Genomic DNA, 15,317 nt, shown 5'->3' on the forward strand with positions numbered 1-15,317 from the left:
ATTTATCTCTCATCTACGTTCATTATACTTTGCTCGTGTCTTCTACCTCTACAATCCTGAACAAACGCTGCTTTCACATCCTGGCCCACTTTGCTACTCCTCCCCCTCCTGCTGCTCTGCTGTGATTCGTTGTTGTGTCGTCACGTGACTCGCTGACACAACACGCCGAGGAGCAGCGAACAGAGTGAGCGAAGGGAATGTAATTGCACCGGTATATTTGTTCTTTGTTTGTTCTTCAGTAATAATTGTGTGCACTTTATTTCATTTGCTTTTAAAACCAGAAAAAAAGGGAGAGATTTTTTTTTATTCTTTATTTTATTTTTTTATTTTTTTTAAAGGCTGTAAAGAATTAATTGTACAGTGCCTAATAACTAATAATTTTGTGGACTTCAATACATTAATAAAAAATATTGCCTAAATAATTGATCATTCATTCACCTCATGTCAATAATGACATAAACCTACTGCATTCCACTACACACATTTTTTTTTTTTTTTTTTTTTTTTAAGTAAAAAGTATCGTATTGGCATCGGTATCGGCAATACTGACCCTATATGTATTTGGTATCAGATCGATACCAAATTTTGCAGTATCGCCCACCACTAGAACACAGCGCGCGAGTAACCAGCTACTCAGTTCAGCTTTTCTGCATCTTGTGTTTGGATGCTTGATACCGATTGTTAGCGACGGGCTTGAGCCAGCTACTAAACGCACCGTCTTCGAGCCATAGATCGTTAAAGGTACATTTTCCCATTGTGATAGCCAGGATGATTTCAATTAAGCTAAGCATTGACTCAGTATGATACAGTATGTTCGGAGTTCGCGCGGGTTTCTGTGAAAGTCCTTCTGACAAGTCTGTATGCTGCTGCATGGACCTTGTAGTTCTGGATACCAGTGTGATACCACTCAGATTCCTCATACAGAACTACAACAGGCGAAACAAATGAACGCTACGAGCGCATTTTGATGGAAGAACAAATTAATGGACTAGCATATCAATTTAAGACGTGGCTAAATGTTTTTTATGACATTGTATGGAAAATCCGGACGTTTTTATGAATTTTTATGGCCTTAAATTCTTATTGTTAAATTTATGACTTTTTATGACCCCGCGGAAACCCTGTCGGAGTTCTTGTCATATTTTATTATCAATTTCTAAACTATAGCAAATAAACTGTGATAATGTGAGAAAGTGTCTGAATACATTTTGGTTTGACTGTGTATTTTATTTTACAGTGAATACTATGCAGTGCTATTTTAAATTTGTTTCTGGACACCTATAAACTTATAAATAGAATGAACATACAGTAAATATTAAACCATTTCAAACAGGGCTCACTGGTACAACCTGTACCAGGGCCCCTCTAACCCCAGCTACGGCCCTGGGTTAAGGTAGCAAGACAGAGCAATGCACTGTCTGTAGCTACTGTAAGAAATAAAACAAGAAGGCATGTGGTTTAAAAGATGGCAAGTAAAATAAGAAGCACATCTGTATCCAATACAGTTTCATTATTATCCAGAGCGGCTTACTATAAAAACATACCTGCCAACCTTGAAGAAATTTTATGAGTACTACAAGCCCCCCGCCAATGTATGCTCCACCGTTGCACACACACCTGTGAGAAACCTATGAGATACCTAACACTATAATACATATTATACACATAATATCCTTTCACCAATTAAGATTTATTAGTTACTCCATAACATATACAAGTAGACCATAAATGTTATACAATTACTGCAATCACTCCGAACATTTTGTACAGGAGGCATAGCCCATGGAAACTTCTTCGACCTGAAAATCTTGTCAGAAATAAAAGTAAACTGAGGACATTCTAAATAAATAAATCAAAACATTAAATAAATGTGCAAAACCAGCAGTTATCAATATCAAAATCAGTTTGCTAAAAACAATTTTTTTTTATATAATTTTCCATGCATAGTGTTTAAACTTTTGCATTGTTTAAGTTGTTAAAGGTTGCAGATTTGGCTTTTTTAAGTAGTGCATCAGTGAAAGTCTCTTTGTAACAAATGCTGCCTTTGGAGGCAATCATGGCTTTTCTTGTCACCAGAGAACTAGACATCTCTGTGCTCATATTAATAGATTATTATTAATGTTGAAAAGAGCGGAGAATATTTTTTTTTTTCAGGTTTTTTCGGGGGAATAAATTGAGAGAACAGCATTGTTTGTTACATTTATATTATTTACATCAAGCTTTTGAATGGTATAGTATTGTATATTGTTATATATAAATAAATAATAAGAGACTTGCTCATGTTTATGATCTCTGCTGAATAAAGTGCTTCATTCTTTTTTTCTGAGGAAATCCAAATCTCAAATACTCAACCAAATCACATTTTGGGGTGAATTATATCTTATTCCTCTCATCGCGAAACAAACAGTAAAATAAAAATAAAAACTTTATTTAACATTAGAATCTGAATAGGGCGTTCAGCGCGGGGGCGTGGTCACAATAGAAGAAAAACGGACATTGCGTTGTTTTCATATGGATTACTTTATCACAGAATATTTGTTTTCGGCGGCACTTGTTTAGTTTAAAAGTAGACATGTCAAGCTTTCTATAGATGTCTCATGTCTCTTCGTTGAGTATTCACGGAGTTACAGTTCATTTTAATGACGTGTTTGTAAATGAAGATCAGCGCAGACAAAGGCTGCAGACAGCACACCTTGTTTGTTGTCTTTATTTTATAAGTGCACAAAGTTTTGTTGTTATTATGTCTGTATACAAATAAAAGTAGACCGTAGTGTAGTGTACGATCAAAACTGAAAGTGTAATTTAAGTTCTTTTCGGGTTATCAGGAGAAAATGACTCATAACGCGTATACGCGTTAACCGACTCAAGTTGAACAGAACAATTCAAAACGAAAGAAAACAGACTGCTCTCTGCTTATGTAACGTTAATCCGTATGAAATGTGCATTTCTCTGGCACGTTCACTACTGCAAAGATCGCGAGACAGCATCGTCAACTTTATCTTTGCAGTTGACACAACATTGATACAGAAAACACTTGTTTATTAATAATTATATTCATAAAATATTCATAATCATTACTTTTGCCGGTTCTTTGTGACAGCTTTTAGGTGCGTTATTGGCAGCGCCACCCTTACATGTTAGCCTACAAGAACGCGTGAACTGAACTGAGCTCGTCACAGCTGGACTGCTTGTTATGATGTCAAGGTCACTTTTAATATTCATAAATTCAATTAGGCTAAACATAGCCTAACTGTTACCTTTATTTTACGTTAATCAGCACCTGGCCTGTCTAAAACCTTCTAGATTTCAAGCCATTCCACCACTTTTCTAACTGCCAACTAAGCTTGTGGATAGGAGCATAGACAGTAAAAGAATAGGAGGGGCAGGTGGGCGGCGGGTTAACATGCACCACTCTGATTGGCCGACAGCTTTTCACTCCACTTACACGCTGTGGATCAGCGGCAGAATCAGCGTCATAGATTGCATAGAAACTGAAATCGGCGAAATGCGAGACGCAACAAAATGCATACCTAGAGAGCAGCGAATCGTACAAGAGTACTTATGGGTCAAAAGGTGCCGACTGAGGTGCCCTTGAGCAAGGCTCTGGACCCCCAACACAACATAAATGGCTGCTCACTGCTCCGGGTGTGTGTATGTTCACTGCTGTGTGTGTGTGCACTGATGGGTTAAATGCAGAGCACGAATTCTGAGTATGGGTTGCCATACTTGGCTGAATGTCACTTCACTTCCCTGTATACAGTATACCCTAGCATACATGGAAATAAAAAAAACCTAAATATTTTTGGTTTTAGCCTATGAACTTACTGCTTACTTAACTGGCTACAAAAAAGTAATTTTTCGAGTAGCTGGAACATAATATCATGATAATTTTCTGATCGACCATGGAGGAAGGGAAATAGGATCTTATACGACACCATTTCAAAGAAAATAACTTATGAACTGTTCTTTACATAAGTACTAGACAAAGAAGACTTAGTGGTATTTATAACAAGCAAAAGTTATGTGATCAGCATACATTTTTATCATAATGTGGAAAAGAGCACCTTTGACACTTGAACCATAATACATCTGTGTTATACAGGAAAAACCGAACCACAATATAGAAGTAAAATAATTGTGTTAAAAAAAAAAAAAAAAAAAAGAGGAGGAAATGGACAAACAAGCAGCAGCCATTGTAAATTGAGTTTTAGTTTGAGATATATAAAAGTAAAGCTACTTAAGTATCAGGTTAAAACCTAAAACATGCAATACAAATAAGCTTTAGTGTGGCAATGACTGCATCAGATCCAGTGAGCAACATTAAATTTACTAGCTTGGACAAACAATTACACAATGGAATAAATATTGCATTTTCACAAATTTGTAAAATACAAGAAAAACACTTCAGAAAGATACTTAAAAGCATTTACCTTAGCTTTACTCCAAAAGACACTCCCTGAATCTGTCGCTTGCAGAACAGGAGAAAAAAAAATTATAAATTGACTTAAGACATCACAAGTCTATATGCCTAAAAGGTTTTTTTTTTTTTTTTTTTTGACTGCAACAACGGATTTCAATTAGTCCTAAAATCCTCGTCCCATTTAGCTGGATTGATTAATATTGGCTTCCCACCAAGGAATGAGAGTTTAAGTCTTTTGAAAATCTTGGTGGGAGGAAAGTTATGTGTGGAATTCAAAGGGGGTTGGGAATGGGGTCCCTTCAGACAAGGAGTAAAGGCTAGAAGATATTAACAGTAACGCGTAATAAAACTGTCAGTCTCATCTGAGAGAACAAAACAACTTCAAAACCACAGTGTCTTAAAGATAGAATTTCTACAGTTAAAGGGTTAGTTCACCCAGATAGCAAAATTATGTTATTAATAACTTACCCTCACATGTTGTTTCAAACCCATAAGACCTCCGTTTATCTTTGGAACACATTTTAAGATATTTTAGATTTAGTCCGAGAGCTCTCAGTCCCTCCATTGAAGTTGTGTGTACGGTATACTGTCCATGTCCAGAAAGGTAAGAAAAACATCATCAAAGTAGTCCATGTGACATCAGAGGGTCAGTTAGAATTTTTTGAAGCATCGAAAATACATTTTGGTCCAAAAATAGCAAAAACTACCACTTTATTCAGCATTGTCTTCTCTTCCGTGTCTGTTGTGAGAGAGAGTTCAAAACAAAGCAGTCTGGATATCTGCGAACGAATCATTCAGTTCACCAAATTGAACTGAATCGTTTTAAACGGTTTGCATCTCTAATACGCATTAATCCACAAATGACTTAAGCTGTTAACTTTTTTAATGTGGCTGACACTCCCTCTGAGTTCAAACAAACCAATATTCCGGAGTAATACACTGAGTCAGTACACTGACTGAACTGCTGTGAAGAGAGAACTGAAGTTGAACGCCGAGCCGAGCCAGATAACGAACAACAGACTGACTCGTTCTCGAGTCAAGAACCGTTTCTGTCAGACGCGTCTGATTCGAGAACCGAGGAGCTGATGATACTGCGCATGTGTGATTCAGTGTGAAGCAGACTGACACACAGAGCGCCTGAACCGAACTGATTCTTTTGGTGATTGATTCTGAACTGATTCTGTGCTAGTGTTATGAGCGTGGGTAAACCGAAGGCTTGAATCAAGGGCAATCATCGTAAATGACGCCATTCCGTCGAGCGCAAAAGAACCGGTGAACCGTTTTCTTCAAACAGTTTATTGAATCGAACTGTCTGAAAGAACTACTGGTGATCCGAAAACCGATGCAACCGGTTCTTGACTCGTGAACGAGTCAATCTATTGTTCGTTATCTGGCTTGGCTCAGTGTTCATCTTCAGTTCTCTCTTCACAGCAGTTCAGTCAGTGTACTGTTTGAGTGCATGCATTACTCCGGGATATTGGTTTGTTTGAACTCAGAGGGAGTGTCAGCCACATTAAAAAAGTTAACAGCTTAAGTAATTTGTGTATTAATGCGTATTAGAGATGCGAACCTTTTTAAACGATTCAGTTTGATTTGGTGAACTGAATGATTCGTTCGCGAACCGGATATCCAGACTGCTTTGTTTTGAACTCTCTCTCACAACAGACACAGAAGAGAAGACAATGCTGAATAAAGTGGTCGTTTTTGCTATTTTTGGACCAAAATGTATTTTCGATGCTTCAAAAAATTCTAACCGACCCTCTGATGTCACGGACTACTTTGATGATGTTTTTCTTACCTTTCTGGACATGGACAGTATACCTTACACACAGCTTCAATGGAGGGACTGAGAGCTCTCGGACTAAATCTAAAATATCTTAAACTGTGTTCCAAAGATAAACGGAGGTCTTACGGGTTTGGAACAACATGAGGGTAAGTTATTAATTACATAATTTTGCTATTTGGGTGAACTAACCCTTTAAGGACATCATCTTATTCAATTTTAATAAGTGCAACATGAAAGCTTTTTAAGGAGGGTTCTGTACAGAGCAGCTGCTGTATAGTCGTCCGTTGAAAAAAAAAACGAAGAAGAAAAAAAAGAGGCCCACCCTCCCAAACAGGAAACAGCCAAATGTCATGAGCAGGAACTAATATCATATTATGCCTGAGTGAGCACATTTCACCCCATCTCAGGAAATGACAGAAATAAAGCTATTAAAATGTAAAGATTAAAACAAACAATGGGGTAATCCATTTCTCTTTCTTTACAGAATGAGATTGACATTGGGCTTCTTTTGCACTCACCGATCATCTTTCCCAAACGCATCATCAAAGGCTTGAGAGAGACGCTTCAGTCTCCGGAGGCCTTTGGATACACAATCCAGATCCTCATCAAATTGCCTGTCACAGGATAGAGAGGACCATTGTGTGATACCATGTGTTCATATCTGCAGCACTGTCATCCCAAATGTTTTGTGGTGTTAAAGTCATCTATATGATAATGTACTTCAAAGCAGACAGATAATTTTAAAAAAGTAAACCATAAAAACATTTTCATTACTTAAAATAAATTTTAGCTGAAATAAAATGTTCTTATTTCAACTAGTTAATTTAGTTTAACAATGTACGAAAATAAACTAAAATAAAAAATAGAAACTATTAATATTTAAAAAATAATAATAATTAAATTTAAATGCAAATATAAAAATAAAACCTCATTCAAAATAATATTAATAAAAACTATAATAATATCTCAATGACACTAAAATAACAGATTTTTTTTTCTATCTGGTGTAAATGTCTAAACATTTGGCTGTCTAATATAATCAATTATTTTTCCTTTAAAAAAAAACAACAACAAAAAAACAATTGTGGGATTCAGCATTCTACATAGTGTGCTGTCGTTATACTGCATATATTGGCAAATACAGTCAATCTTCTGGGTATTTAGTACATGAAGAAATTTGAATATTGTGCACAGTACAGATACAATATTGCACAGTAACAGTTTGGTATTTGTCTTTCTGAACACCGGGGAGAAAAATAAATGAAAAGACATCAATGACTTATCCTGAACCACACGTTCACCCAATCAAATGTTCTCTAGAAAGTGAAAATCCTTTCCTCTGATATACTACCTGCAAGTAGTAAATCCTAGTGCAAAAAAAAAAGTGTTTAACAAGCCAAATGGTATGTCTAAGTGCAGCTGAGCAGTCTCACCTCCTGCTGTTCATTGTGTTGGGTGATGCAAAAGGGCTTCTGAGTGCAGCCATTCGCACCAGCTGCCTCCTGGTGCCCGTGGTCTTCACAGTCCTAACTGTAGAGTTACTGGCTTCCGGGGTACAGGCCCTTCGAGGAGTCCGCTTGCTTATTGACCTTGGAGTTCGCCTGGGGGTGATGGTAGTACGAACAGCAGATCGTTTTGGGGTTTGTGATGTCCCAAAGCAATCACATTCCTCACCATCTGACGTTCTACCAGGTGTCATGACCAGACACTCCTGACGTGACTGTCTGCTCCTTTGAAACATCTAATTAGAAGATAAAAATACATATTTTTAAACACCTGACTTGAATGAATCTGCATTCATGGATTCAAAGAAAATGAAGCACACCTGATAGACACTTCCAATGGAGTTTTTGGCACTGCGGGTCATTTTGTGGACAGCACTAGTCTTTTGGTTCATCTGTAGCGACTCCCATGTGGGGGTCTGAGAGATGTTCGCGTTGGATTGCACTGGTTTCAAGGGCACCCGCTTGCGCAGAGACATTCTCAATGAGTTCAGCGAGCTGGAGGAGCGCATCTTCTTAAACTTCTGCGGCGCTTCGGGCGAACTGTCCGGTTCTGATTCATCAAGGTCTGCATGCGACCTCCAGACCCCGCTAACAATCGTGGACGTCATAATGAGATCTCAAAGAGATGATAATTGCCTGTTTGCAAAAATAAAATAAAATCATATATATATATATATATATATATATATATATATATATATATATATATATATATATATATATACACATAAATAATGTAAAAAATACTTGATTGTATAAGTCTTTAATTTGTATTTATACAAGTTCATTTTTGCAGTATTTACGGTAACGCATCTAATATTCTGTTAAATCGAACATAGGTTTACCACTCTAACAAGTTTTTACTGTAAACATTTGTTTCTGTTCAGAAAAGATAAGAACAAATAATTGTCACTTAAGATTTTTCCACGACTGTGGCTGTACTGCAGTGATTATTGTGAAGTGCTTACCTTCAGTTTGAAATGATAAACAAACTTATGATAAACTAAATCTGTTTTTTCTTTTTACATTTGTAAAAGAAAAAAAATGAAACTAACGTACACATTACTCCAATATTTTTACGAGGAGCAGTTTGGAGCACAGCACAATGGTAATCTGGAAAACTAACTTCTTAAAGCAAAACCGTGCAATAAAGAATAAACAAACAGATATATAACGTGAAATTACACTTATTATTACATTTCATCGACTTTAAAATTTAAACGTACCGTTGTTTTTCCACACTGCAGAGTCTGATGAAATCGTAGTATCCTGTGCTTTGTTTCTTGTGGCTGTTTGAATTCGGTGGACCGCTCCCTGTGGAAGAGAGACTCGCCCACTGTGTGACGTTCACCCACACTGATTGGCCAAAAGTGCCGTTGCGTCTCATTCGAAATCTGACGTAACGAGCGGTTCTTCCTTTTGGAACGCTAGCACAGTCTATGCGCTTGCATTGATATGATAACCTTTTTTTAAGCCCAGTTATAAATGTTAATTTAAGAAATCCCTTTCAGAAAGCTAGTTATTAATGAACTAACTAGGAGTCTTCTAAAATGTATAATAATATGCCCAAAATATTCCCAAAACTGTTGTGATTGATTTATTTTTGACGTTTTAAATCAGGGGCCTGCACCATGAAGCTAGCTGGCTAGTCAGGTAAGTTTTAGGTTAGTTCCCTTTCATAGGTCACTTCAATGCTGCGGTGACGTCACCACTATGGGAACACCTTCGGTGTGACGAATGTCTGAAGCCCTATACCATCCTGCCAATCCTATTGGCCAAATAGCACTTGGCACCGCCCCACGCATGCGTACGCATATATACCTGGTGCCGCGCGCCATTTCACTCAGATTTCATTCCTACAGTAAATGAAGCAAATCTTCTGTGCCCTTAAAATCCATCTCGCGTTCACCAGCGATTCTTAAGAGAAGTATAACGTTACTCCTCTCCGCGTACGCGATGAAATTTTGAGACCGCTAGTATGGTCTCGGGCCATGTGTGAACGCTTGCCCGACATTTCTCAATGGGTGTTACGCACAATTTGTCACGGATACACCATTCAGTTTCAATAAGGCCCGCCTCTTTTCTGCAGAATTCTTTCCACGGTGGCGAAACCGATGGAAATAGCGGTGCTGCGACAGGAGATGTCAACTCTGCTGAGCAAAGGGGCTATAGAGGAAGTACACCCCTCTCAGATGGAGGCAGGGTTTTTACAGCTGTTATTTTGTGGTACAAAAAAAAAAGACGGCGGATTACAACCCATTCTGGATTTACACCGTCTGAATCTTGCACTCAGGCCGAGAAAATTCAGGATGTTGATGGTAAAGTCTATTTTGTCTCAGATTCAACCAAACGATTGGTTTGTCACAATGGATCTGAAGGATGCATATTTTCATATTCAGATCATCAAGAGACACAGAAAGTTCCTCAGATTCGCTTTAGAGGGCAAAGCGTATCAGTACTTTCTCAAAGTGCATGGATGGAGCTCTGGCCCCGTTGCGTCTCCAGGGCGTTCGTGTTTGAACTATTTAGGCGATTGGCTGGTGTTGGCGCAATCGCAGACTCAAGCACACTCTCATGGGGATCTTGTGCTGAATCATTTAACAGCCTGGGCTTACGCATGAAATCCAAGAGAAGTGTTTTAAGCCCCTCTCAACGGATAACCCTCTGGGATTAGAGTTGGACTCTCGCGCGATGACAGCGAAGCTTTCTCTCCCGCGCGCTCAGTCGATTGCATCATGCGTGCGGCGCTTCAGAGCGGGTCGCACAGTGACAGTGAGATTGTGCCTCAGACTTAGGTCTTATGGCAACGGCATTCCCTGTAATTTGTCTGGGATTACTTCACATGCGCCCTTTTCAGTGGTGGACGAAAAGACGTAATGTTTCACCCCGTTGTCTTCCGCATCGGACGATTCCGGAGACACGGCGGTGTGTGATGTCGTTAAAACTATGAATGTCAACCGAATTCTCCTGACCTGGGTTCGGCTGGGATTTGTGCTTTCTGAGAGACTGTCACGACGGATGCGTCTTTGACCGGTTGGGGAGCTGTTTGTCAAGGGCGCCCAGCCCACAGAGTGTGGACAGCGGCGCAACGCAGTTGGCACATAAACAGGTTGGAATTACTGGCGTTTTTTTCTGGCTCTCCAGTATTTCTCGAATATGCTGATCGGCCGTCATGTGCTGCTCAGATCAGACAACACAGCGGTTGTGTCATACCTGAATCATCAGGGAGGATTATGCTCTCGCCCCCTGTGCAGGCTGGCGAGACATGTTCTTTTTGGTTTCAGAACAAATTTCTATCGATCTGAGCTGTTCATGTCCCCGGACGTTGAACTTCGGAGCGGATTTGCTATCCAGGCAGACTCTGGAGCAAGCGGAATGGAGATTGCACCCCCAAACGGTGAGTCTCCTATGGCAGATTTTCGGAGAAGCGAAAGTGGATTTATTTGTGTCGAACACGACTACGCATTGCCCGCTTTGGTTCTCCCTATGCCCTCCAGCACCCCTGGGCTTGGATGCATTAGCCCACAACTGGCCCAGGACCAGTTTGTATGCGTTTTCCCCAATCCGTCTGATTTCGGCGGTATTATGCAGAATACGGCTGGACAGGGTGGAACAGCTGCTGCTGGTGGCTCCGCAGTGGCACACACAGCCGTGGTTTGCGGATCTGATTAATCTGTTAGCGGGCTCTCCATGGGAGATTTATTATCACAAGCACAGGGACTAATTTGGCACCCGAGGCCAGATCTATGGAATCTGTGGGCGTGGCCTCTGAGCAGATTGAGTTAATATATCCCGGTCTTTCTGCTAAACTACCGAGACTATACTGAATTCTAGAGCAACTTCTACGAGACGCTTATATGCTTTCAAGTGGAGACTGTTTACGACCTGGTGTGAAACTCATAATATGGATCCAGTTTACTGCCCAGTGGCGTCAGTACTGGAGTTCCTTCAGGACCGTTTTTCTGATGGAGTGACACCAGCTACCCTAAAGGTTTACGTGGCAGCCATTCAGCTTACCACGAATATATAAATGGTGCCTCAGTGGGCCGTCATCCACTGGTTTCTCGTTTCATACAGGCCTTTCCGCCCCGTGCGAGTTCCTTCATGGGATTTATCCATTGTGTTGCATGGTTTATCAGGGCATCCGTTTGAGCCCTTGGAAACTGTACCGGATAAAATCGTGACTTTTAAGACACTTCTTCTTATGGCTTTATCCTCTCTCAAGAGAGTTGGGGATTTACAGGCTCTTTCTGTCTCATCCTCGTGCATGGAGTTTGCACCGGGCTCTGTGAAAGTGTTGTTGCGACCAAGGCCTAATTATGTCCCTAAGGTCGCATCTAATCCCTTTCGCTTTCAGCAGGTGGTCCTGGAGGCTTTATCCCCTGCTGTGGCGGAGTCTGGAGATCTAAGTCTTTGCCCTGTGAGAGCTTAAAGACTTATGTGGATCGTACTGCCCCATGGTTGAGTCTGACCAGCTGTTTGTCTGTTTGGACAAAGGAATAAAGGCCATACGGTTACAAAACAGCGCATGTCCCATTGCCTGGTGGAGGCAATATCTTTAGCCTATGAGGCGCGCGGGCTCGCTTCGCCCTTAGGAGTTAAAGCTCATTCCACGAGAGCAGTGGCTTCTTCTCAAGCTTTTCTCAGTGGATCTTCTATGGATGGTATCTGTGCTGCGGCAGGTTGGTCCTCACCGAGCTTCCCATAACACCCTATGTACTTGCTACATCATTAGAAGAATGGCATCTACGCTAATATTTGTCTGTCTGTTTCTCTCTTGTTCCGAGGTCACCGTGGCCACCAGATCCAGTCCATGTCCAGATCAGAGGGTCACTGCAGTCACCCGGATCCAGTATGTATCCAGACCAGATGCTGGATCAGCACCTAGAAAGGACCTCTACATCCCTGAAAGACAGCGGAGACCAGGACAACTAGAGCCCCAGATACAGATACCTTGTCTCAGAGGAGCACCAGGACAAGACCACAGGAAACAGATGATTCTTCTGCACAATCTGACTTTGCTGCAGACTGGAATTGAACTACTGGTTTCGTCTGGTCAGAGGAGAACTGGCCCCCCAACTGAGCCTGGTTTCTCCCAAGGTTTTTTTCTCCATTCTGTCACCGATGGAGTTTCGGTTCCTTGCCGCTGTCGCCTCTGGCTTGCTTAGTTGGGAACACTTCATCTACAGCGATATCGTTGACTTGATTGCAAATAAATACACAGACACTATTTAACTGAACAGAGATGACATAACTGAATCCAATGATGAACTGCCTTTAACTATCATTTTTGCATTATTGACACTGTTTTCCTAATGAATGTTGTTCAGTTGCTTTGACGCAATGTATTTTGTTTAAAGCGCTATATAAATAAAGGTGACATTGACCGAGCCCTTTTATCAAGTCTTACAGTCTGGATGTAAGGATGGCTCCTGGCTCCCGGGTTCTCTCCGCTTGAGCAGATGCTTCCTTGGATCCCAGCTATCAGGTACGTCAGGCGTTATGGTATAGCGTTTCCATATTGGTGACGTCACTGCAGCATTGAAGTGACCTATGAAAGGGAACATCTCGGTTACGTATGTAACCTTGGTTCCCTGAATAGGGAACGAGATGCTGCGGTCCTGGCCGTGCCATACCTTGCTAGCATTCTTCTTCTTCAGTCATGAAATCTGAGTGAAATAGCGCGCGGCACCAGGTATATATGCGTACGCATGCGTGGGGCGGTGCCAAGCACTATTTGGCCAATAGGATTGGCGGGATGGTATAGGGCTTCAGACATTCGTCACACCGAAGGTGTTCCCATAGTGGTGACGTCACCGCAGCATCTCGTTCCCTTTTATACATTTTCGCGTTTCTTCAAAAATAATTAATGGACAAATGGAGTCTTTAAACGCCTCAGATGTAAAGTTATTCGCTGTCAAAGTGATGCCAAAATGAATTGGAGTCAATGGAATGCTAACAGCAGGTGGGTGTACGCTAGCCAATGGCTGCGCCCAGGGGTGCTTCAAAAAAGTGTGAAACCCTGCCCCCCTGCCTGCACCGGGGCAGGCTATGTTCTGGGTTAGAGATCTCAAACTGAAGTTGGACCAATCAGATGTGAGAGAAGTGACACATGTCTGAAACAAAGGGTGCTTCACAATTCTTATTTGTGCATCCTCGTTTCCTTTCCTCGTGTCTTAGCTCCACATCTTCAGGGAGCGAGGGAAGGATGCAAGGAAAAGACGTGAGGATGGAGGACTTGAATCAAGTGAAATTATTTATCCTCATTCCCTTCAGCGTTACTTCAAAGTGTCATCAGCTGTGATTAAAGGGATCTGCCCCTATGTTGTTAAAGTTTGTTAATTAAGACATTCATAATAAATATTAATAAACCAAGATGCCCTGTTTGAAATTAATGACATGCATGGTTTATTTGAAGTAAAAAGGTAAAATATAAATCAAATTTATTACAACAGATGTGAGGAGGAGAATTTATACGTGCGTCACGTTAAGTTGATAAAAGACTTCCGCATAGGATACACCTGTTTATCCTCGCTCATCGCTCCTCATGAAGCCTCCTCCCTCCTCGATCCTCACCTCCTCGTGGTGCAATTAGAGAATTGAGATGTCCTTCAAGGTGGCTGTGCTCGATCGGTTTCCGGGTCATAGGATGGAGGACGGAGGAGCGAGGAGACGAGGAGGGATATTGAGAAGCACCCAAAGTAACTCCAGTCAAGTATAGGTCTCTGCAGGAAAGTAATGGGAGTTACCAGATCAGGGTGTTTTAACACCATTATACCTGAGTGGCTGATGTCATAGTGATGTTGGGTTGGGGTTGGGTAAGGGTGATCATTTTGATTGCATGACACCCAGCAGTTTGAAAACACCCACAAGATGATAAACGTCCACTTTTGCTCTGCAGAGACCTATGGCCGGCGACACACTGGATGCATGTCGTAAAGCGTCTCAGCTGCGTGGCGTGTCCGTTTTTAATTCGGCTCCCATGTTAACGTCTCACGCAGGCAGCCTGCAAGCTCTAACCTGTTAAGGAAAATGCGTGCATGCTAGAAATAGCGTGTTGGAAGCGTTTCCAGGCAAAATAGAATAGGAAAATATGTTTATATGCCATTTTGTACACAAATACATATTAATTAATGACATTTTGATGTTTGAAAGTCTATAGGTTGACTTAAATTCAGATATAAATGTAATTTAAAACATAAATAAATAATTATCGATTTTCAAATATTGCACCTGTCAAACATAGTCTATTTTGCCGTCAATACTGTTGACTGTGTCCTTTATCATTAGGCTTTATATATATGCTTAACATGAAGGTGTAGGTGTGTAAAAAAAAGTTGAAATTGTTGTCATGAAGACAAGAACCTGGTCTGTCGGCTGCCTCCCTCTATGTCACCTACAGCAACAGCAGTGCGCCAGTGCCGCGTCAGGCACGATACTGGTGTGTAAAGACACAGAAAACGCGAAGCAGCCGTCACGCAACTGACACGGAGCAGAAACGCCACGCAGCCAGTGTGTCACCGGCCTAAGGCTGTGGGAAACACTGCATTGCTAAGCTAAAATGAACCCAAATCGAGCTAGGCATTAAACCTACAAATCTTGTTCA

General features: G+C 40.9%; 1 protein-coding gene across 3 annotated transcripts in view; it reads right to left on the reverse strand.

Annotated features, from left to right (window-relative positions):
• LOC132117404 (uncharacterized) overlaps positions 1-9,095 on the reverse strand; it is a 38,530-nt gene extending 29,435 nt beyond the window's left edge. Inside the window, exons 1-5 of one of the 3 annotated variants that reach the window (XM_059526676.1) lie at positions 8,938-9,095; positions 8,032-8,347; positions 7,640-7,947; positions 6,725-6,820; positions 4,431-4,462 (exon numbers count right to left, since the gene is read on the reverse strand). In XM_059526676.1, coding sequence (XP_059382659.1) covers positions 4,438-4,462; positions 6,725-6,820; positions 7,640-7,947; positions 8,032-8,319 — 717 coding nt within the window. In that variant the 5' untranslated portion in view covers positions 8,320-8,347; positions 8,938-9,095 and the 3' untranslated portion in view covers positions 4,431-4,437. Of the gene's footprint in view, positions 1-4,430; positions 4,469-6,724; positions 6,821-7,639; positions 7,948-8,031; positions 8,348-8,937 lie in introns of all 3 variants that reach the window. The other 2 variants (XM_059526674.1, XM_059526673.1) reach the window with 2 other exon arrangements.
• Positions 9,096-15,317: the final 6,222 nt, after the last annotated feature.

The sequence above is a fragment of the Carassius carassius genome, chromosome 36, assembly GCF_963082965.1.
Source record: "Carassius carassius chromosome 36, fCarCar2.1, whole genome shotgun sequence".
Taxonomy (NCBI): Eukaryota; Metazoa; Chordata; class Actinopteri; order Cypriniformes; family Cyprinidae; genus Carassius; species Carassius carassius.